At 45.4% G+C, this 24,827-nt stretch overlaps 3 protein-coding genes across 5 annotated transcripts in view; 1 reads left to right on the top strand and 2 right to left on the bottom strand.

Moving 5' to 3' along the window:
* Positions 1–4,674, bottom strand: part of pnpla6 (patatin-like phospholipase domain containing 6) — a 40,444-nt gene extending 35,770 nt beyond the window's left edge. For 2 of the 3 annotated variants that reach the window (XM_036522945.1, XM_036522934.1), the window contains exons 1-2: positions 4,637–4,674; positions 1,205–1,287 (exon numbers count right to left, since the gene is read on the bottom strand). In XM_036522945.1, the coding sequence (XP_036378838.1) occupies positions 1,205–1,246 (42 nt within the window). In that variant the 5' untranslated portion in view covers positions 1,247–1,287; positions 4,637–4,674. The other variant, XM_036522938.1, reaches the window with a different exon arrangement.
* Positions 4,675–7,951: 3,277 nt separating this feature from the next.
* atp5pd (ATP synthase peripheral stalk subunit d) lies at positions 7,952–12,150 on the bottom strand. Its single transcript, XM_036542421.1, has 6 exons — positions 12,115–12,150; positions 11,077–11,210; positions 10,193–10,289; positions 8,898–8,969; positions 8,578–8,640; positions 7,952–8,194 (listed from the first exon to the last, which is right to left on the bottom strand). Exons 2-6 carry the CDS (start codon positions 11,196–11,198, stop codon positions 8,063–8,065), a joined length of 486 nt encoding a protein of 161 aa, XP_036398314.1. The 5' UTR covers positions 11,199–11,210; positions 12,115–12,150; the 3' UTR covers positions 7,952–8,062.
* Positions 12,151–12,563: 413 nt separating this feature from the next.
* On the top strand, positions 12,564–17,868 carry kctd2 (potassium channel tetramerization domain containing 2). Its single transcript, XM_036541127.1, has 6 exons — positions 12,564–13,255; positions 13,643–13,751; positions 13,950–14,041; positions 15,934–16,029; positions 16,554–16,679; positions 17,705–17,868. The coding sequence occupies exons 1-6, from the start codon at positions 12,914–12,916 to the stop codon at positions 17,732–17,734; spliced, it is 795 nt and encodes a 264-aa protein (XP_036397020.1). The 5' UTR covers positions 12,564–12,913; the 3' UTR covers positions 17,735–17,868.
* The last annotated feature ends 6,959 nt before the right edge of the window (positions 17,869–24,827 follow it).

Here is a 24,827-nt window from a genome sequence, read left to right as displayed (position 1 = left end):
GAACACAGGGCCTCTCAGTACAGTGGAACAGGCCTCTGAGGAGAACTTGACTCCCAACGCCACGGAGAGGAGCCAGACCTTAACTGATCCGAGATCAGTCTCTCACGCTCCGTAGCCGAGTATATTAACCACATTCTCAGCACATTCCTGTGGCCCAGACCGTGACCCGGGCTCTGCGTTTTAAGAGTCCTCCTGGGAGTGCATGCTGGGGAACACAAACACTGTTCTTTCTCTCCGGGTTCGCGCTGACGACAGCGGCGATCGTTACAGCGATTCCTTTCAGCCCGTTTCCCTTCAGTCGTCGGGTCTGGTTAGGGCCAGAGCTCGCATGATGGCGGGCGCTTGTGTAATACACCTCAATGCATGGCCAATGCAGAGGACACCCAGGCTGCAACGTAGTCCAATCCGAATGGGACCTGCTCTTTAACCCTTTCGCACGTGACTCATTTCATGCTATGTAGCGCGCGTGCTACCTTACATGGTTTGCTATGTTTTCATTAGCGCTGTTAAGCTTCTCATCGCTTTCACCGCCGCGTTTGCTGTACTTTTTAATGTTAAATTGCCGTTTCCTCAAAGCTAACATTAGCTCGGATTTTTCCAGTCTAGTGTTCTAACCGCACCGGTTTGACCGTACGCGCTACGCGGCTAATCACACCGGCTTGACTGTATGCGGGAAAGGGTTAAGGGCACGGCCGAGTTGGCGAAACGGCCAGACAGGAAACGCTGCACCTTCAGGTAGTGGCGGAGGGCACAGGACAGGGGGACAGGCGGGCGGACGGAGGGAGCCGCGGGTCAGCTGACCGTGGCCACGGCCGCAGGATTGCGCCAGGGGGCCGCACGTGACATGCACTTCCCTTTTCTGCTAGCCACCACGTCACAGGGACGGTGTAGCACCATGACCAGGGGGCGCTTACACGGTGCTCCGGCACGTGCAGTTCAGTGTGTGTGAGACGGGGTTTTCCGAGCCTCACGTGAGCATTGTGTGTCAATCACAGCGCAGACAATGGGGGCAGGGGGACGGGGGGGGGGGGGGTGTCCATTATTGATCTCCTCTGAGGAAGCCAAGCCTTCAGTGATCAGATTTCTAGACTGTCCATTTGGAGATGCACCCTGACAGATGGCAGGCAAGCCCTCGGGAGGTCAGGGGAGGGGGGTCATAGAGTGGTCAGCGAGGGGTGGCGGGGTGGGGGGGGGTTCCTCTCACCTCAGTGGGCTCAGACTCTTCTCCTGAGGTGTTCTGTCCCATTGTAGCCCCGCCTCTCCACACCACTGGTCCATCAAAGGACGCTGAAAGATAAGACAAATTTTATCAGTCTGCACTCGCACACGTCACACAGGCATGTCGGGACAAAACCAAGACACTCCAGCTCAGACGGCCCACCAGACCAACACCAAGGGGCCGACTTAAGCGCACATTTCACACATAAATAGCAAACAGGGCAACACATGTGTTCCACATCACCACATGTGAAGAAGAGATACACACGCAGCATAAAGTGTTCTGAAAACCGCTGTGGCCTAAACAGGCCGGGCCGAAGCCACCGTCATCTCCATTAAAACGGCGCGGATAACAGAGGCTCGGAGAGCACACACACGCTCAACGGTGCGCCGTGCACCATATGGCCCTATCTGGAGCTGATCCTCTTACCCCCTGATTCAAGCGATGCCCGGGGGACTTAGCTCTCACTGATGCCCACTGCCCCCCTCCCCCCCCCCCCCCCCTCCTGGACATTCCGCGGGAGTCAAACGTCATGCTAGGTCCTTCCCCTGAGTTCACCCCCCCCCCCCCCCCCAAGCTTAACCCCATATGCAAAACATTAACAGCCACAGATGCAACCACATAAACTCCACTTTCTCCACACACACGCACCTAGGCCCACACACACACGGGTATACCTGTATACACACACAGGTATACCTACATACATACATACATACATACACACACACACACACACGCACACAAAGAAGCACAACCCCAGTACACACCATGCACAGTGCAGACTGAGATGATGCACATATTACACACGCTGTCTGAAACATACCCTGCGCTCTCTACACAACCGCCTCATGACCATTCATGTTCCTGGGAATTTTCCATCAAGATCCCTGCCATTGCGTTTTTGCGCCAAAGTAAAAACCGCAGTACGGATGAAATCACATCTTCAGGCGCCGGCCGCCAAAGGCTCAGATTACAGCACACGCCCACGACAGTATTTATTCTCTCTCTCTCTTTTTTTTTTTTCTTCCTTCCGTTCCATCCACAGTATCCTCCAGGGCAAAGCCACAGGGCTGGGCCCCGCACCACCCCCTTCACAAACACTGATTACACTCCTCATGCTCACCGGAACTGGCCTATACTACAGTCCCATACCTCACTGAGCATCAGAGCCAAGCTACTCGTCTGCTTATGAGCTACTCTCCCACGGAAAATGAGCACTTAAAATGCCTCCTTCACCTGCCTGTAACATCAGCCATGAAAACACACCCATCCACTCCATGATGATGTGCCTGCCTGTTCTGCCATTCAAACGTGACCCTGTCCACTGAAACTTGATGTGGGGGACGGAGCTGCCAGCAGGTAGAATCTTTCCTCTTTGGCCCCGCCGTCCTCTCAAGAGGAGAAACCGGCCAGCGGTCAGACGCCACGGCTCGGCTTCACTCCTTTTGCCAGCCCGCGCCTCCGCGGCTCATTGTTCCCGCGGAAACAATGCGGACAGTGTCCCGAGGCAGGGACGGGGGGCCGGGAGGAACACGCGCACAACTCCCACACGCTGTGCATTCTGGGGCCCTCTGGGTCAAACAGCGTCAGCCCGCCACGTTAACCATGAACGCACCTCCGGGTGGGGGATTTTAGGGATCACTGCTAACGCTCAGATCAGGCAGGGTTTATTCTCAAGCATCATCCTTCAGATATTTCCACTGGCCTGAAGCTATTGCAGTTGAAAAATGTAACATGTCCACACAAAACACCAATAAAACAAGAAGGTTCTGGAAAATGTCCACAGTTGTCAAAGCAACCTTCATGGCCACATAGCTGTAACGCAGGCTGACGGTTTGCTTTTAAGACCCACCCGCGTAGCTACACGGGGATAAAAACTATGTCTTATTCTTGTTTTATCTTGTGGCAGTGGGAGGAGATAACGGGCAGAGAAACTCTCAGCTGACAGAGTTTGACCAAGAAAACACGGGTGTTCGAGTCCACGCCGTGTAAAAAACGTATTCTTTTTTTCTTGCTTTCACCCCCGACATTCAGGAGTCCATAAACCAGTACAGAGGAAGAGAAAAATTCTAAGAATTTGTCCTGGACAGTAGTGGTCCAAACCGTAATGAGGAACTGCGCCAAATACAAACCCCGACCGTGTGGCTTTCGACCTTTAGTGGGATGTCGGTGCCGTTCACGTGTAGCCAATTGTTTATGAAACCGAATAACCGGGGAAACACCCGAACGGACCCCGTCCACACACACCGGTCTGGCCGGGGTTAGTCGCCATGGGACACGGTTCCACAATTCAATGGCGTAGTTGCGAAATTTCCGTGGGACCCGTGCAACGTCCCATTGTTCTTCAGCTCAGTCGGAAAAGCAACCTAACGCACATTAGAGTTTAAAAAAATGCACTGCAACGTGATTCAAAACAATCTCTACACGTTTTTTATATACATGTTTTGACAGACAAATCTTTATTTTAAACATTATTTCACTTTGTAAGCCAACTAGCATGCCTGGTCCTGTCCTAACTCGCAAACTCGGATGTAGCCGCATTTGACTTCAGGCCTGCGCACGGAGGTTCGGCGATAAACATAAGCGTAGAATGATGTAGATGTAGCAGGCACACGCACGCCGCAAACCTATTTGTACATCACCGTTCAGAGAAGCACAGCACAATACAGTGTAACATCTGATGTGAGCCAATAATTTTATGACACGCGACTGTGTCAAGGTGCGCTGATAAAAACGAAATGACGCTTGAAGTCTAGCCAAAGATGTGTTGTCCAGATAGCTAGCTACCAACCTAACGTTAGCCGTTTATGTTTATCCAAAGGTTATTCACGGTCTTTTCCTCGGCAGCCAACTTTGATGGAATCAACCGTTCGGCTAGCTTGTTAGCTTGTAGTGGCCATCTCGCCGGTAACATTAATCAACTAAAGATCACGGTTGCTGGCTGGCTAGCGACCAAGCCATGGACGATGGCCAAATAGCCAGAGAACTCCATACCACGCTGCACAGCTACACGTCTCTGTGGATTATTTGCAATCTTTTGTTTTTTTCCGATGGTGACATTTCTTTTTATGTTAGCTACTAGCTCCACCTGTGCCTACTTTAACATCGACAGTCTACTTTTTAAGCGATAACCTTGTGTCAGCGGTATGAGAAGACGAAGATGACACATTTTTGACCCTGGCAGCAACATCAACGAAGAAAATTGACATGCTAGGCGCAGCGCGCTGCCACCTCGATCTGGCGTGCATCTCAAACCCCGATAGCTAACATCACCTACCTAGAGATAAACCGCATACGGAAGTGGAATCCGACAATGCTCATCCCTTGTTAAAAAGCGACATTAACCGCTTTATATCACACATCTGTTTATTACAACAGCAGGATGCTGAACGCTTACTTCACTACGGCCCTTACCTGATCCACAGTGGTTCTCGTCAATCTCCCCTGTCAAACAGCACCGACTCCGGATACACCCATGAAGAGAGTAACTCCACCCTCTTTCCACTGGAAACCGGACTTTGGCCAATCGCGAAGGAGAATCCCCGCTTTTTGAACCAATAGAGATTAATGAAAATCAATCGTCAGTCACCACCCACCCAGGCACGACATAGGAGAGTAAATAGCCAATTCCGCTGCGACTTTCCGGAGAGACGCTCAAAATATGTCGACGATTGGTGTGGAATTTAGAGAGTGACGGTGATGTCACCCAATGCGCAGAAGTACAAAGGGTCCGCAGTATTTTAATATAAACTTTGACTATGACATTGCCACTCAGGAACATGTCCTCTCGGTCCGCTCGCACCGGTCTTGATATAACACCATGACAACATGTATTTACTTCCGGTTAGATCAGTGTGTTGATGAGGGGCGAAATGCTTTCTAACAGTCTATCTCATTTTAAAATGTTATTTATGCTGTTCCTTCCTGAGATACATATGCAAGCACTAATTATGACGTTGGTCTTTTTTACAGTATGGGCTTCGTTCTTTTTCTTTACAGTCATTACTGTATATAAATTTAAAAAATAATAATAAATAAAAAAGTTTTTTTTTTAACATTGTAGCTCATTAATAAACCCTTCTAACTAATTAAACCTTGTAACCTATGTGAATCGCTCTGGTAAGAGCGTCTGTTAAGAATAGAAAATGTAAGTGTAAAAAAACGATAAAACGTTAGAAGTTAGAGGTTAGAAGTTAGATATGAATAATATGAAATAGATATGATAAGAAGTTAGATATGCCGTGTTTGTTCGGCACTTCTCTTTTATCCCTGCAAGTCATTGCAATGATCAGACTAACACAAAGGCGTTTTGCATTTACATAAGGTGTCAGAAACAGTAATGCAGTACAAAGTATGTCTTTTTAAATCTAATCCCATGTATCTGGAAACGTGTAATGTATTTACTTTTTATTTTGCTCAGCTCATGAATACACAGAGGGTTGAATGATGAGGTCCATGATAGAATATGTGACCACATCTCTTCCTGATCTGTTCTGCTGATGTTGTGCATGAAACAGAAACCAAGAGCCCACCAGCCCAAGTGAAATGCTCCCTACTGAAGGGTTGTATTACACGGCAAACAGAGCATTAGGTGATAACAATGATGTGTTTTTCACTGACATTGATTCAGCTGCACCTCAGCCACAGCCATGGTTTTTATTGTGTTTACATTACCCCCAGGTTATAGCACAGCCAGGGCGGGGACTGGCCCGCCTCAGTTCACTTCCTGTCACGATACTTGTCTAGTCACGAACCTGGTCCAAGCCGAGGAGGGTGTGTTTACTGGAACCTTGTGGGACCAGGAACGGGAACGATTTCACTTCGAGCAATCAATCAAAGTTTATTACATATTTTGCATTTTTGCAAATATTTGTCACAAACAGTGTCACGTGAAAAAATAAGAAAAATAAATTGTGAACAGAGGGTAAAATGATGAGCAACGAAAGCAAAATATTGCAGGACAAAATTTAGAAAATGAGAATGAAGAATGTAGAATGTAGAATGTAGAACATAGAGCACAAATGCACGTCTCTATAGATTGAAGGAGACTGGAAGGACAGTGTAACCAAACCCAAATGAAGGACAATGAAACCAAAGCCTACACAAGCAAGCCATGGGTGACAGTGGTGAGGAAAAAACCTGCCTCAGAAGAGGAATGAGGGCGATACCTTCAGGTGAACCATACTCAGTGGGAGAGCCCACACCCTCAGCACGGAACCTGCACTGTGTGACACATGTGTTATGAGAACAAAGAGCCTCAAAAGTGTAAAGATTTTGCTGTATTCCATTGCTACAAGAAACAGCACAAAATGAAGGAAAGGTGGTGAAAAATAAATTCTATAACTGCTGCACTAATCAGTCAAAAAACATATTGCAATATGTATTGTTCACTGATCACAGAAAGTTTTTCAACTACAGAGGCAGAGCTTCATAGTGAGGCAGCCAGGAGCACGCAGTGTGGTGTCTCCCTAAATAATGACTGCTGCTATTATCATTGTAAAGTCTGTAGAGTGCAGTAGCTTGCTGCTATAGTGAATCATGTTAAAAAATAATCAACAGAGCTCTGTTTGAGTCTGTCACAGTCTGTGTGTTATGGGCTGAAGAATTTTATGCTCAGTATGATGCTTGAAAATCTCAAGTGAGTCAAACTGGGAGTATTCCTGACACACTACACAAGTAGGCTACCAAATTAACACTGTGTTCAGGCTGACACACCACATAACTCTTGAATTCAGGGAATTTGCGCATCACCACCTCAGAATGCAGAGACTTTTATATTAGCCTACTACGTGATGGCTTGCGGTTTTCCTAACAGCTTCCGCAGAGGTTTTTAAGAACAGGAATTAGCTAACTTTGGAATGCACCAAATCTTCAACACTCGCTTCTGCCAAGCCACCTGGCTATTTCTTTGTGCTTCCATTGTTTGTCGCAGTAGATGAACAGATGTTATACAATCAATGATCTTTAAATAATCTGTATGATTTATCCCATTTACTGAAACTCATATTAGCCAGTTATATTAAAAGTTTTGTAAATCTGCACATCAGATTAGATAAAAAAAAAAAGTATTTTATTGTGGAGCCATTTTTAGTTGCTGGCAGCCCATTAAAATTGGCAGACTCCTGTGATCTGACATCCAATGCAATTCTGGCAGAAGTGGATTCTAAACCACAACAGTGAGGAACTACTTCTTCCATGGCAAGTGTCTACTTATTGGACCAGGTTTCCAGCAGAATTAATGTTGAGATGTAGCACCATCTGCTGGAATCTAAACAGCACATTAAACTTATTTCAATGCTGGCTTGGCACCCTCTGCTGGTGGAGGGTAGCATCAACACCAATTTATCTGAATGGGGAAACAAGCAGGCTTGCAACGTCCCTGTGCCTCTCCCAATCCGTTATTTCACCTTTCCCCGCAAATCATGGATTTCTTTGAATTCATTTCTACTTACATAAATCCAATAGGAGTTTTGTTACACTGAGAAGATAATTCTGTACGCATGTGTTTCCAATTGTAAAAGTGAAACAATTTCAGCATTCTGTCCGCTAACACCAATCTGCTTTCGGAAAGGTGTGGAGCATACAAAATGCACAGTTCTGTGGCATGATAGCTTTTCAATCACAGACTGTTGAGCTATATAACCATATCATCTTCACAGTATTCATTTTGCTCTGTTCAAATCTCACTGAAAAACAACTGATTAATGGTACACAGGAGACACATTCTCAGTACTGTACAATGACTTTTATTCATATTTCATCTATAATCTGGGAGGGTTTGCAACCAGACTGCTCCCACAGGGAGTGCAGCAGACGGGTAGACGTGGAAAAAAAAACAAATTACAGATCGGCAATGGGCTTGTGCGGCCAGTATGGATATTTTTCCTTGTCCAGCTTCGTCTCTGGGAACGTTTCGTTCAAGTCTTCGACAGTCATCTGATCGAAGGGAATCATGTTCTTCAGTTTCTCCAGCTACAGACACAGAAAGAAAGGCAGGGGAATAAGAGATTACCATGCCATTACATTACATTACATACACTTAGCCGACGCTCTTATCCAGAGTGACTTCCTGCACATTACAATATGACCATTTAGTATACCCCTCTACACTGACAGCAATGCAAGTCAGTAACACTGAGTGAAGGTCAAGAGAATACCAAGGACTGTCTAATCAATGAACTCTGTTCTGTATAACACACATTTTACATACCCTGCCATTATGGTTATGGTTAAGGGAAATTGCACTGATCTCTTGAGCGAACAGATTGCCTGTTGCCAATGCGTGACAGCAGTGTGTTTGAGCAAGAAGTGTGTGTGTGTGTGTTTGTGTGTGTACGCGTGCATGAAAGCCCCACCTCCTTCTCATACTGGGCAATGCGAACTTTGGATGCCTCGACGTAAGCTACGGCACTTTTGTTCTGGAAAAGAAAACGAAACACACTCATTAAGGGCTTCAGAGTAAAAATGCAGTGTACATTAGACAAACAATAAACCCCCCCTACTGTAAGAGTGAAGAGTAAATTTAATACGTCAGAATGAAAAGGGATTCAGGAAATGAAAAAATATATTCAAATAGTAATTATAAAGTCAGGCTTTTTACAGAACAGGCTTCATTCTTTGTTCTGTGTCACCTGTCCAAGACTGGCCCCCAACACGAACACACACAAACACTCACCGCCTCCTGCTCCTGGGTGTCAATCTTGCTGGTCTGGGTGTCCACTGGCTCAGGGATCTGCAGGGCCGTAAACTGCAGGGTGTAAAGAGGGTTAAGGTGAGTTCAGTTTATACTGTAACAATGACCTTCTACCAATAAGTCTGTGAGGAGGACAACAGAGATGCACGCTGAAAAATCCATAAAAGTAACTCAGACCAAGAAAGGAAAGCTTGAGGATGAACTTTAAGCCTGAAAAAGTCCAGCATAGTAATAGCTAGCTGTTACGAGCTTTGCTCAAGAGACTGTATGTCCGTGGTCACTGTAGCAGGCTCAGTGTGACGTCAGCTCAACATTAGAATGTTCAGATTCTCAGCGATCTATCCATGCTAGTCAATGTAAAATCACAAACTTTGGAAAATATTTTGTGTTGACACAAAAAGCACAAGCAACACGATTGTATGCTGGGTAAAGGTATTGGCCAGGTTTTGCACATGTAGCTAAACGCTGTAAGGAGTTAAATACAGAAACTCAGACAGAAGAAGAAATAGGAACAGTAAGTTGGTGTTTTTCAAGGCAACTCAATTGCTGGTAGAATTACCAACTTCCAGCATGCAGGATGGTGCAAATTTAGTGAAGAAAGTCTAGAGCAGTATTTTCTTCAACTGCACAACAGCAACACCCCACTCTGGATTTGGACTTGCAACCTTCCGGTTAGAAGTCATTTGTCTGACACATGCAGTACATTACCAGTGCATCTTCCTGAGACTTTTGATATATTGCCCAATACCCACGCTTTAATGCACAATTCCAAATTGTTGCTCAGATCCGTTTTTTTTGTCTGTCATATTCATTTTTAAAAGTGGCAAGTATCCGTTATGAGTGTGAATGGACCTCCGTCCTGAACTGTCCCACATGTGCATATAAATAGCAAAATATGTCATGTCTAACTAGTCATGCAGAATTATAATGAATTATAATGAAGTGTAACCTGTTACATGCAGAGTGATGTAAAATCAAATGGGCCATTTAAGCATGCTCAATTCCGATATGAACATCCACACAAAGGTCATAGGGCTAGATATCCAACACACTTTAACTTATTTCTGCAGTTTACACTTTTCTAAAACCATCTGAACTGGGTAATATATGAGGGGAAAACATCAGAATAGGGCCACTTTTATCTGCAGTCCGAACGTGGCCTTTGACATTTTCCCCCCATTACCCTCCACTTTAAAATATTACTGGACAGTATTTCCCACTTCCAGGCAGGGCGACATCGGTGGAAGCCACCGGGTGGGAACAGTTTTGGCCCTCACCTTCTTCTCAAACTCCTCCACCAAGGCAACGTTGGCCACAGCGCTCCTGTAGTAGCTCCAGTCAATCAGTGCAGGAGTCTCAGGCAGTGAGCGCAGCCTGCAGACACAGAGGCATCCTTAGAGTCCTGCGTACCACCCTGGACTGACATTCTTGCCATTTTGACCTTGTAAATCTAAAATTCTTGGCTTGTACTTGTAGCTCTATCTCTTACCTTGTATTTGTAGCACATTTTTGCCTAGGTAGTATAGCGGTACTTTATTGTCCCAGTGATTGTATTCCATATATGTAACCTTAGTTCAGATTAGTTCTGACTCACTACACTGACCTTGTGCTCAGCTTCAGCACTATCTGCATTGTATGACCTGTACACATCTTGCCCTTGTGCCTGTTTACCCACTACATGCACTTTTGTACGTTGCTTTGGATAAAAGCATCTGCCAAATGAATAAATGTAAATGTAAAAGCAGCTGAAACCACTAGGACAGCTGCACTACATTTATCTGTAAACTTTACCACTCATGCACACACACCTATGTCAACCAAACGTCACAGAAAGAGGTCACCAGCCATGAGGAAGCTAGCATTAATTGTGATCATATGATAACAATCACATCAACACATTAAAACCTTCAAATGTTTAGCGTTATGTTACTATATACAGAGGCTCCAACACGGGTCAATGGGAAGGGACCTTTTTTCAGAAAGGGCTTTAGACCATCCTGTAATATACTGCATTTGTAATAAAGGAACCATACAAAGCTGGTACTGTCCGTGGGTGCCATTGAAGGTGTTGTAACTTCCATATGGTTGGACGTAGACAGCCAAAGGTAAGGAAACCCCACACTAAACCCCGTCTCACAGAAAAGGTGTTTGGCTGACAGACCTGGCAGCGATGGCATCGCTGCGAGTCTTCAGGCCGTTGAACATGGCCCTCTGGTTGGGCGGAACCCTCTCGGCGAACGCCACCCAGTCGATGGCTTTCAACGCAGCGCGACGTCCAGACATCTTCCCAGTCTCCTGCACACCGTCCGGAGGAGATAAAACCCGTTATGTGCATGTGCTTGCAATTACAAACGCGCAAACCAACGTTTAACAACAGTAACAGTTTCGTGCACTGAGGAATGGAGAACCGCTTCTTTGCTAACGTCTGAGGTTCCCGATACTAACTGTCTTTCATTTAACAGTAATAAGTACGAAGATCGTACGTCAAAAATAGCTAGGATACAAGAGCCCAACTTATGCAATGCAGTTGCACCGGGATTAGTGCAATTAGTGCATTTTGACTGCGTTGTATCACTGTTATACAACACTTAAACCACGGTGATTTGGTGGCGCAATTTCAACAACTTAGTCTGTAATCATCGGGTGCATTGGAAATGAATTTAATCACTGGGTTTGTGCACATATGCAGAATGCTCACTTAAAGTGACGAACTGTCCTTCTTACACCACGATGAACTTGACTGCCCGTTTGGCTTCTTGGTTAAAAGTCAGTAGCTAGCTGCAGACAGCTACGGCTAACTCGCGGCCAACCTCACTAGTCTTGCAGCACAGCTAACGTTAGCTTGCAAGTTACAATGATAACCTAAGAGCAAGCTAACTTACATATTTATTTGCTCACTGAAGCCCTAAAGTCACATATTTAACATCAGTTTACTTGGATGTAATACGTTCAACAAAATATTTATCCATGTAGCACGCCAATTGTCGCGCAAGCTACACGAGCTAACCTGTCAGTGAAGGTCCCGTCTTTCATTTAACACAAGGTCAGAATGCAACAGGACTTAAAATACTGGCCTGAAAAATTGTCTACGGACGATCTTGTCATTTAAAAACCAACTGGGCTACGGTTAATCGAAAAATACGTACAAATTAAGGGTTAATAGACCAAACATCGTAAAATCTTAAGACTACTTACTCACCTTTCTCTCTGCGCCCGGGATTGAAAAAAGTAATGTCCGACCGGATCCGGAATTTACGTCACTATTAAAAATAATCCAGTGACACAACAAACATGGCGCTTATTTCCAGCCATTGTCTGAAATATACAAAGCATGATGAAATAGGGTTTAATTTCATTTTCGTATCAGCTTAGTGATTACAAATCGATGTATAATTCACGTTCCACTGCAATATTTGAGATATTTTGTTTATTTTTCGTAAGTTTTTTTAAAATAGGTAGTCACAATTTAGCAAGCATTTGTGGGCCGTGGCACTGACACGGAAGAAATACCAATGCAGCTGGCTAATATTAAATTTTATCTTGTTTAGTGCCTCATAAAACAGCTCAGTCATTGCATATTACGTGATGTAATATTAAGTATTTACTAACTATCCATGTAACTACGTAATTCCTAGGCAGCAGTAGATCTGATGCTCTGGAATGAGTATTAGTTTACTGGGTAGTGTTTTTCTAGCTTCCTCTACATCTTGCAGCACGCTATACTGTCTGGCAACCCGGAAGCTCTGCCTCCCACTGATTGATTTAATAAAACAGAGCAATTTTGTAGAAACAGAAAGCTAGCTTGGTAGCTAGCTAGCTACTTGAGGAAAAAAAACCGTTTGAAATTCGTTTTGTATTGGGGTCACCCTGCTCAAAAATAATCTAATGCGTACAACGCACCGCGGTCGACCATCACGCTGTGTGAAAAGACAGCTCTATTTTCTGCTCGGAGGGAATAATTAGTATTTTGTGTGAGAGGACTGTTTGACAGTGAAAATATGGCAGAGCTACATATTGTTGAGCCGAGTGGTACTGGTACCATAGAACAGACGGAACACCGGGAGATCCGCGGAGCAGTTCGGCTCGCCTCTCCGACACTCATGATCCCACCGCGGAGCGGCTTGTCCAGCCCCGGGGTGTCGGCTAGATCAGTGTTTGGATTCCCCCTCAAGAGCAACCCTAGTTCCCCGTCCGACCAACCGGAGAAGCCAGGCTCGCGGTGGGTAAGGCTCAACGTTGGTGGCACCTACTTTGTTACCACCAAACAGACATTGTGCAGAGATCCGAAATCGTTCCTGTTCCGTTTGTGCCAAGACGATCCGGATCTGGACTCGGATAAGGTAGGTTCTGTCAGAACGGTACGATCGTGGGCGTTTACTGACCAACTAACGGACTCCCCAAGTGCTCAAGTACAGCTCTTAATTTTAGCTTTCTGTTCAGTCATAGTAGTTGGTAGGTAGTCAGTTTAAAAAAAAAAACAATGAAAGTATCTGTAATGTTAAATGTTCTGGTACATATGGGGATACTTCTGCAAATACAGCTAATGGCAGTGTTCCCCACTGATTACAGTTTGATCCATTTTGGCTTCAGGGTAGACACAAGTTCTTAACGACTGTAGATATGCCACCCCAATGCCAGTACTTTAAGACCGCGACAGACCTCGTGGCACACTGTTTTTTGCGGCGCGTTTTAGCCCCTGCCGTAATAACCCCTGCCTTGTGCTGCAGGACGAGACAGGAGCCTATCTGATCGACAGAGACCCCACATACTTCGGCCCCATCTTGAACTACCTCCGGCATGGCAAGCTTATCATCAACAAGGACCTGGCGGAGGAAGGTAAGGCCTGCACGTGTTTTGAGTCCATTAGCCTGCGGCAGATGTTTCGTTAATTATGCGTTACTTGCTACTTTTACAGCTCTTACGATACGCCTCTTATCATGACGACGCAGGCATTCGGGAATGCCAGATAAGTAGGTAATGCTAACGACATTAATTGTTTCTGAAACTACAGCTTCCCGGTGTTTTTTTTTCCAGGTGTCCTGGAGGAGGCAGAGTTTTACAACATTGCGTCTCTGGTACGGTTGGTCAAGGAGAGGATAAGAGACAACGAGAACAGGACATCCCAGGTGAGCAAGGGGAAGCAGTCTGGGGTGTCTCTGAGTTTGACACGTGCTATTGATGTTATTAGCCTCATTGCATGTGCAGTTTCCACAGTGTGTGCAGTATTGGCAGTGATTCATGCGTATATGTGCAATATCTGTATGTGTGCTGTAACACCCTGCGTGTGCATATCTTTCTATGTTCTAGTTCCTACATGCAATTTGTCTCTGTGGGTGCATTTGTTATGCTCAGTATCTGTGTGTTGTGGCAATTAGAGGCACAGTATTTAAGCTCGTTGTCAGCTTATCATTCAGTAGGTTCTAGGACAGTACCACTTTTCTACAAGGTTGTAGGAGTAAGGACATGTGAGACATTTTTGATGTTTACCCTAACCTCTTTATTCTTACAAGGACTGTGTATTAGTGACAGACAGTGACTCTGAAGGGCGTAAAGCCCTGAAGGCATTTTGTTGATTTTAGGTAGGCTGTCTATTTTAAAAAAGAATTTTAAAAAAGATTTACTTCAGGCATTCACCTTAATCAACCTCAGGGAAAACTGGAACTCTGATGGAAAATTTAGGGATTCACATCACCCCTCTGTAGTGTCTCCACGGCAATTACACACCTGTGTAGTTCCTGTTGCCAAACCTCACATTATTATCAATTGCACTACACATGTTTTACCCCAAGGCTCTGGGCAAAGGCTTTATGGGTTGACACTTTGCTGGTTCTCCTCCTAATCAATACCCTTTTTGCAGATGGGACTTTTGGGACAGTTATTTGATTGTTAGCTCCACTGGTGGTATTTTTTTTTTCATCACTTCCGACTCATTTGCTTCCTTTTAGCATATAGTGTTTTGTTATTATGTTTGCATACATGTTTGATTAATTGTACCACTATAAGATTCTTGTTCAGGTAGCCAGCGTGACTGAATCCATCTGCTAGATAGTGTGAACACTTCTTTTTGCTTGTGCTGGAAGTCACTCTGTGTAAGAGCACCTTCTAAACAAATGTAATGGAATATGTATGGAACTTTCATCCTGAGCCATGTATCCCAGACACGGACTATGTGTTCAGTTTTCCTAGCTAAGAATCATTTATCATAAATACAAATATACACATGCCTGTACTGTTTTGAGACCTTGGTCCACTTATCCTAGAGGCATGGTGTAGTGGAGGAGATATCAGGAAATAGGATCCCTCTACCTCTTCAGAGGGCTTCTGATCAGGACTTGTGAATGCTCTGTCCTGGATGCCAAAAATACGTACCATATGTCTGTCTGACTGTAACGTACAGACCCAGAGCAGATTTCGGCATGTGTGTACCTGTGTGGGCATGTGTACATATTTGTGTGTGTGTGTGTGTGTGTGTGTCTGCGCTTGCATGCGTAGAGCTCGGAACCAGTGATGTCAATAACGTAGCGTATATAGGCGTACATTTGAAGGAATGCGCTACCTAAGAAATAACAATCATGTGTTGTGCGTAGAGTTCAGAGCTAGCTGTGTGTGTAATTGCCGCCGCCTCTTCATGCTGCATTTCTCCATATTCTACCCACCTTACGATCGGCATTTTAGAGTATAGAGGAATTTATTACAGTTTCACATTTAGCCCAGGGTGCTCACTGGCAGCTGCATTGCTACCTGTGAGAAGTGGCAAGGGGGATAAGTGAGACAGGAATCTTTTATGTCAAAGGAGAACATTCTTCTACCTTTAAGGAGCAAATGCCTTCACTCTGTTGTAAGTTACCTCCTGTGATTGCCATAGATTTTTTTTTTTTTAACTCTGGAAAAACTTAACTTTGTCACAAAGGACCTTTGCATCTGGGGCTTCACCAAGGTGTGGCTGTAACTGCATGTCTGTCTGTGTGTTTGCATATCGTGCTCATTATCTGGGTGTTGGTGCGTCTGTCTCCATCAGGGCCCAGTGAAGCATGTCTACCGGGTGCTGCAGTGCCAAGAGGAGGAGCTTACCCAGATGGTCTCCACCATGTCCGATGGCTGGAAGTTTGAGCAGGTAGGACCGCAGGAAGAGCATCATGATTTCGCTTGGACAAATAGGTTATTGCAGTAGTTCTCTAGTGAAAACTGTAGACCTCCGTCAAGCATGTGTTCCTCTTAATACATCACACAGTACATATGTAAAAGTAATGCAAAACATTCTCAGACACTGTTGCAAAGTGTTCTACTGAACTGAGCAAGAGCGGTATACCAGGAAGGGATATCTAAAATGTATGTAATGTGTAATATGTAATGTATATTTAATATATATAATTTCTCTGTGGAAGACCAAATATATGATGCAGCACTACATAAAGGAAGGGCAGCATCCACAAAGTGAAGGAGGACTGGAAATTTTTTTTTCTGTCTGAATGTTTTTCGTGTCTTACACAACGCACAAATTCTCAGATGGAAATCTAGTGGAGATGAATGGCAGAGATTACCTTTGATCAGTAATGATGGATCTCCTTGGTGTTCCCTGTTCTGGTTGCCTCTCCAAACTTACGCTGACTCTGTAACTTTTCCCCTGCCTCATCCCAGCTCATCAGCATCGGGTCCTCCTACAACTATGGCAACGAGGATCAGGCGGAATTCCTCTGTGTGGTCTCCCGGGAGCTCAACAACTCCACCAATGGCATTGTGATCGAGCCCACCGAGAAAGCCAAGGTAAGAGCATTACATGAAGTTATATTGTTGTCATTTACCAGATACCCTTGTCCAGAGCAGCTTACATACGTCGCCTGTTTCGTTTACAATTTTATCCATTTATGCAGCTGTATATTTACAGAGTCAATCGTGGGTTAATTTTCTTGCCCAAGGGTACAATAGCAGTACCCCAGTGAGGGATCGAACCAGCAAGCTTTCGGTTATGAGGCGTGCTCCTAATCACTACACCACGCTGTTGCCTACGAGCGACTGCGAGCGCTAAGGTGTTCAGGGGGTCTGGGGGTTACTCCTGCCACGTCCCTGGAATCTCTACAAAATCCTGTTCCTAACCTAAAACCAGACTGGCACCTTGCAGTGCAACGAACCAAATCCAAGGTTTCGTGCTCAGATCTCACCTAATAAGTGTATTTTCAGCATACGTGTATTCTTGCAGCTGAACCGGAGTCTATATGTGTCAACAAAAAAGTGGTTTTTCGGCAGTTCTTAAATGCGGCCAGGTCCTAAAAATGCGGAGTTGGCTGTGGTACAGATGAATGGACAATCAGCCTTGGTATCACATGTAGTGGAATCTGACCCCTTGTGATTAGAGATAGCTTCTTAGCTACATACTGGAGCTGTCCGTAGACACACCTCTTATAAAAATGAGTTTCAGGAAAACATTTGTTTTTCTAAATATGATAAAAGTAAAAGCATTCATAAGTCGATGTTATTCATACACAATTGGACGTACAGTGGGACTTTTCAGACATCATGTCTGAGTGTGTCCCATGCATATGATCACGGAATATGCAGGCGCTCTGATTTTTCAAAAGACAGCGGTCTCATGGAAGTGATATAAATATCCTATTTTGTTTCCAGCTTCTTCCCTTGGCAAAAATGTAGAGACGGGGACTTGGCAGGATTTAAAAGTGAAAGTGCATAAGCGTCTCTCAGTTTAGTTCGCTGGCTGTGTGGTCTGCCTGTCTGTCTGTCCGTCCGTCCATCAGTCGCTAGGTTGTCACGAGTTTTACTGTTTGTCCCTACAGATTCTTCAGGAGCGAGGCTCCCGGATGTGAGAATCGCCCAAGGCCTAAACGTCCCATCGCAGATGTTCCGTTCCTACAGCTTTTTCAGATCCCTCCACTCCACCAATCACGCGTCTCTCCAAGAACCACGGTCCCAGCTCTGCATGGTTGCCTCTCCTATACCCCCCCCCAGGCCCCCAGGCCCCCAGCTATGGGCTTCCTTCTCTTGCTTGTACCCCCCCACCCCCAGCACTATAAACCGCCACCACACTGTTGGATTCGCACTGTTGACCGTTAAAAGAAATGTCCATTCTATTAAAAGTTATACTAAAAGGCTATACACCCTAATGATGGTAGTGATGGAGACTGTGGAAAGAGGGGACCTGTAGTGTCCAAGCTTAATCACTAATCTCAGTGCCGTCCTCCCCGCCCAGTGCTCTTATCATTGTTATAGTCCCCCCCCCACGCAGCGGCTGGACACCCCCACCGACCTCTTCTTCAGACACACTTCAGTGCCAGGCTGTGCCCCCCCCCCCCCCCCCCCCCCCCCCAGAGGCAGAGGCCAGGTTTTCTTCTGCTCAGGACCAGGAAGGACACAGGACGCAGGACCGCTCGAACCCGTGACGCCCCGCCCATTCCGTGGCGTAAGTCTGCCCCTGTTTGAGGTGGCGGTCGTTCCCTCTCTGAGCTTCTTATGTCTCCCTATGCACGCCTGTGTGTGTGTGTGTGTGTGTGTGTGTGTGTGTGTGTGTGAGAGAGAGCTGCCCGAAGCCTACCTTCCGTCCCCATGGCCGCAGGGGGGACACGGCACAGCGAATCACGTGACGCCAGGAGGTGGGATCCAGGGGTGGGGGGAGGGGGGAGGCTGCGAACGTTGGCTTTGCTTGCCTGTCAGAGAAAGGACCCACAGAAGAGCCAGAGACGGAGGACGAGGCAACAGGTTTCCCGAGTGTGGATGATCGCTCAGCATAGCTAGGGGCGGAGTGCCAATCATCCCGCCGCTGGGGCTGACCTCTCCAGGAGGAATGAAGGTGTGGGGAGGGGAGGGGGAAGGAGGGGGGGCGGGGCAGACCCCACCTTTCATGCCTCAAGCGTCGTTAACCCCTCCCTGACTGACCTGATGGCCTTTAGAACTGTGCATCGCCCGGTGTCCTGCTTCACATTCCGGGTCAGCTTACAAAGGCGCTGTTTTTTTTGTTTTGTTTTATTGTGGAGATCACAGCTTGTCAACATTACAGACAGTGAAGTAACACATCATAAATGGAAGGTACAGCTCACCTGTACAGTTATCAGGTAGGGTAAGTGTAAATACTGTGGGGGAGGGGAGGGGGGGGGGTGGTAAAATTCAGCTGGTGTAAAGCCCTCTCTTGTAATGTGTGTAACTGTGGTGGTCGTAACTTTATTAAGGCGAGTTGTTCTGTTCGATGGAAAAAGGTAGTGCTCAAATCTTTCTTGTGCCCTCTCCAAGGTCCTCTCCCAAGGTGAGGGGGAGAACCAGTGCTGTGTGCAGTACCTCTCTCCCAAAATGTGGCACCCTTCAAATGAAGCTCAAATCAAGGACAGTTTTAGCAGCCCCCCCCCCCCCCCCCCCATTTTCCGTTTCGTCTTGCGTTGGAGCTGGGCAGCTGCTCCTGTCAGTCCTGTCTGCGCGGCTTTGCATGCCTGGTGGCCGGCTGCCTCTAACCAAACGAGGAAGTTGGCCCTGCGCCAGGGGGCCTGCGCGACAGCTCGGTTTGAGCACGGGGGCGGGTGTTGGGTTGCCTTTTGCAGACTGACTTTACTTTTTATTGCACGCATATCGGCTGTTTCGGGAAACGACAAGTCCCCCCCCCCCCCCCAATGCCCCCGAGGCGCTTCCTGTTCCTGTGTTCTGCCCTCCTGCCCGATTCATCGATTAGACCACCGGGTCTGCTGAAACCGGTGCACTTGACCATATGTTCAAGGTAATCAGTTATTGTTGATTCAGAGACCTGGAGAGCGAGGCCGGCCCTGGCGCGGTGTTGCCTCGCCCTGGTTTAGCCCCAGCCTGGCAGCATGTCAGCCACAGCCTTCCTCATCCCCCTTTCTCGCGTGGAGAATGAGGGGGTCGTGTACCATAGCCCAGTCACATTTTGTTTTTCTTACAATGTGTGTGGTGAAATTCTGTTCTATTAAAGCATGAGTACAAGGAATGTTTGAATTAAAAAAAAGAAGAACTTTGTGTGTGCCGGGAGGGCAGGACTGGTTTGGGTGCTTCAGATGAAGAGACGGACAAAAACTGGTCGAGGTACTTGTGCGGTAAATCATTTGAAGATTATATGAAAGTAGCTAAATGCCACTTTTTTAAAAGCTCCCAGACCCTGTCGTAGATTTCCACGTGCTTTTGTCACACTCTCCCGACTTGTTGAGCCTGTAGAATCCTGACCGTGTTGTCGTGAAGTCTTAAGACTGTGCTTCCAGGATGTGCCCCTCCCCTCTCTCCTCCGTGTCCGGTGTCGTGCCTTTAACTGTACTGTGTGCACGGTTTTACCCTTGCTGATCGGGGCAGAGGTGGCTTTTCCACGTATCGGCTGAATCAGCGCTGCCCAGCACATGAAAGAGAAATTGGACTGGGATAATCCTACAGCCTGCAACGTTTTGAGAAAAATCTCCTTCCTCTCTCAGCTGCTTTATGAGTGGCTCATTCCGGATATTTGTTTATATATACAGATATCTGTTTAAGAGATGTTAGTTGGTGTTCTGGTTCAGGCACACAGTGCTTATTGTCTGGTGATATGTGGACGCATGTGCTGGCTCTGAGATGAGTAGGTGACAACATATGAATTTCATATCTCTGTGGGTGCCTACCGTCTTGATCAGTTGTGCTGCTTTGATGTTTCCAGCCCAGCCGCCCCAGGCCTATTCATTCACTTTTGACCTTTCTTGTCTTCATGGTGCCATTCTTTTCTTCTCCTCATTTTGCTGTGGGCCATACCTCCCAAACCTGTGTGGGCCTTGCATATCGTTACTCATGCACTTCACCTCCAGCCATTCTCTCCAAACTCAAAACCCGTGCCTAACCTCTGAACTTCTCATAACCCTACCAAGGAAATTCTCACATACTTTTAACCCCCCCCCAATCCATTTTTCTCCTTCTGGGCCTACAAGCCAGTTAGCATTCTCCCACTGCCACTCCTGTCAGAGGCATGTTGGGGAACATGGTTAATTTTTTGGTGTGCTCACATTGCAGATTTGTGAAACGCACCCAAAACTGCTCAGCTCATGAAATTGGCAGATGTTGAAGAGACCTTTTGGATGCGCTGTTATGAATTTTGTCTCTTTTCAAGTGACGCCCCCTTACCTATACATGCGTCGATCTGATGCGATCCCGTTCCGATCCGAAAGCTGGTCTCGCCTACCCCTGACGCACCACACCTGCGGTATATATCACCTGTTCAGGTGAGCGAGGCTGCTTACCACATGTATGCTTTGGCTTTTGATGGAGGCGAACACCTTGATGACAAAAAGCTGTTCTGTTTTATTCTTGTTTTCAGAGGGGCTGCAAGTAAAAGATTTCTGTGAAAAACGTGATGAATGTTTGCATTCTTGCTTGAACTATGAGACTATGAGTTGTTATTTGAGACCATGCTGCCTAGCTAGGAGTAACCGTGGTTTATGATTCCTCCCGGCTATGGTAATTTATAGGGACAAAAGCGTCTGCTTGATTCTCCTGGACTCGGAACAAGCCTACTGCTGTGTCTGGTGTTGGCCAACTTACTGGTGGTCTGGGTTAGTTTGTTTAAGAAATGCCTCCAGCTCACCTCAGGTATAGCTGACCAACAGCTAATGCGAGTTAGTACAAACATGACTATGATGGTTGCAGTCTGGGTTTTCCTTATCAAGAAAGGCAATGCAGTTCTAGTTGTGTCTGTTTGACTTTTCTAAGAATGCATGTTTAAAGCACCTTGAGTCTTGTTTTGTCTTAACCATTGATTTCCTCGTAACAGACATTGTAATGTTGTAATTTTGTCGGATTTTACTGCATTAATTGTTACAGAACTATTTGTCCCAATGACCTTGATTTTCAAAGGCTATAGGAAGTAAAAATGTTTAATTCATTTCAGTACTTATTCATATCACCAAAACATTTCTTAAACTGGTGAGTCCTCGTGCGTGAGGCATTTCACTGGTTTCATATGCAGCTATTTAAAGCATTCTCAGCTACAGAAGTAAATTACAAAAGAAGATAATTCTTTAGGCAAGTACAAATTTTGTTTCCTCTTTTGGTACATATAAGATATTCTGTCAAGGGTCATATATTATCTGCAAACTGGAAAAAAAAAATTATCTCATCTGGATGGGAACATGTGGGCGCATGCTTTTGAATTTTGGAAGTGTAAAATTCTGTCTTGGAATATTTACGACCTATATATTAGTCTAACCAGTGAACACACGAGGACAGGGCTAGTGTGGTGTTAGTGGATGGCATGGGCTCTTTTTTTCCCCTTTTTGTGCAGAGAGTACTCGGCCGCCCCTGGTCCCGCAGAAGATACACTGTGTCCTGGTTTTTGTTTAATCCGACCCCTTAATTACTTAATGGTATCAATTATCAAGCTTGATTACACAGAATGACCGCGTGTTCAACCGTGCGTGCGGTGATCGACTGGCCCCCTCTGGTAGGAGAACCAAGCTGGTTTTCCGGCTTTTTTTTTTTTCGGGCTAGAGACAGCTTAGAGAAACAGCAGACATCTGCTCTGCAGGCCACACGCCGTAAAGAATGAGAAGAGCCACGCACTTATTTGCAGTCCCAGATTGCATTCATTTCAATGTGACCACGATCAAACATTTCAAAACCTGAAGGCACCGCCTCTCGGATTAGTTCTGACTGATACAGGTCAACTGGAGTGCAAGAGTGTCTGGCTTTTCTCTTCTTTGTTGGGAGTTAAGGGCCTAGGTCTGCAGCTCGTTAATATTGGGTGAGTGGGTGGGGGTGGGGTGGCAGTATTCTGCCTCTTTAGTAATATTTGGACATGGAAAAGAACCCCCCCTCTCCCTTAGACACACCCACCCACCCACACACACACACACCAAGAGATTTTCAGACCCCTTCTTATTCTGCTGTACTATTAAGTAGAGTGTTAACACCTGCATGCTTTTGTTCGTGTACACATTTAAATGTGTACTACTGTAAAACTCTAAACTGTTTATAACAGTTGTTTGGAGTGTGCTATGTATTTATTTATTGACAGTATTGGTGTCAGAAGGTGAATTTTTGTCCGTGGAGATTGGAGCTCAATGTTCTGGAACTGAACCGTCTCGGTCTGAATGTCCTTTTTATTTACTTTTTCAAAGTTTGTCTACTGATGCATTTTCTTTTGTAAGATGTTAAATGTAATGATTTAAACAACAACAAAAAAATGTCAATTTTTTATTATAAAATGTGTTGCTGTGTTTAAAAAAAAAAAAAAAAAAAGTGTGTGACCCTTCTTTTGTGTATTGTTTGTTTTCTGTGCAAGAATTTATATGCAGGTACGAGCGAGAGAGAGCGATTGGTGCGGTATGCTGGGGAAACCACTTTTCCTGTCATAACCACAGTAACAGGCATGATGATGAACTGTTAATCTCCCTGCGTGTATTTGTGAACGTAAGTTTCAAAGCTGTGGTGGTAGGTCTGTTCGCCATGGCAGTGGTGAGGGACACGAAACTGAACAATCGGAAGATCCAACTTTGATGGAGAGGTCATTCATGATCGTTGTGCTAACCGTTTTCCCTGTAGTTGCGACTCTTTTTGGCACATTGTGCTTACCGTATTACCGTGTTGGTTATGAGTATACTGCCCGTGTCAAAGGTTAAGCTAGTGTTAATGCAAGGAAATGCTCAATACATGTTAATGCAAGGAAATTGGAAATGAAAGGAAAAAGAAAAAGGAAATGAAAGCTCAATCCAAAGTACTCAAAGTCCAGCATTACTCATGTAGACACAAGAATGAAAATAATTAAAAACAAGTATTTAGGGCCTAAAACAGAAAGAGTAGGCATTGTATTTTCACATATGCAAAAAGCAGTGGATACCTAACGCTGAACCTTTCTGAGGTTAAGGTACAAGCCATCCACCATATAGCCTTCATTTTCATCTCTCATTTGCATTGCCCCCAGTACCATAGTTAGGAGTTGCCTCTGTGTTGCTACTACAACTGCCTGCAATGCAGAGAGGTGAACTTAACTAAGAGGTTTACCTCAGTTGCCATCAACTGTCTGAATAACGAATGAGGTGGTTTCCTTGTTTTCGCTCACCGAGACCATGACTGTGAACATGAAAGGGGTTGCCTTGGCCTCATACTGTTCTTTGGGGTCAGGAATGCCACACCATAGGCTACTTTATGGCACTGTAATTACTTGCGGGGCCTTATTTACATTATTTTCATTTATCAGATGCTCTTATCCAGAGTGACGTACAAACATTAGGTTTCAATTATATCCATTTATACAGCTGGATATGAGTTAAGTACCTTGCTCAAGGGTGCAGCAGCAGTGCCCTAGCAGTGAATCGTATCAGCAACCTTTCGGTTATGAGCCCTTCTTCTTACCATTACACCACACCACAGTCCTGCTGTTGTTTCTGAACGAATTGTGTAAATATCCTCATTCAAGGGCAATAAAGTAATCTTAATCTTAACAAGACAGATCTCAAAACGTAATGTAAGTACAGCAATTGGCATGAGTGACAGTGGCTTTGTCAATGGTGTCAACATGCTTAGCTGTCAAAGATTCTCATGCACAGGCTAATGCTGTCTTTTTAAAAATGTCTTTACCATCCAAGAATACAACCAAACACTCTTGCATTGTTTTTTGTGACCCTTGGTTTGTGGCCATTTCCACAGTGACCTGGACCTTCTTCTGGAAAATAGCTTTTTCAGACCTGGTAGCTTCGATTCCGATGAAGGGGAATGCCTCTGACAGCTCCAACGAATAACTGGTCCGCACACACTACACACTCTTAATGTGACACTTCCCAATTAATTTATGTATTTAATTGTACATAAACATATGTACTTATGTTTAAGCTTGGCTATATTTCTGCCACTCAGCATAATTGTGGACCAGTTTGCCCTACCATTATGTGTGTGGGGGAGAAAATATTTCAGACACTGCTTGGAACAAAATATTATTTCTTGTGCATGAAATAG

This window comes from Megalops cyprinoides, chromosome 1, assembly GCF_013368585.1.
Source record: "Megalops cyprinoides isolate fMegCyp1 chromosome 1, fMegCyp1.pri, whole genome shotgun sequence".
NCBI classification, from domain to species: domain Eukaryota; kingdom Metazoa; phylum Chordata; class Actinopteri; order Elopiformes; family Megalopidae; genus Megalops; species Megalops cyprinoides.
Note: the sequence above shows the minus strand (reverse complement) of the source record. Positions and strands in the feature narration are given on the sequence as shown.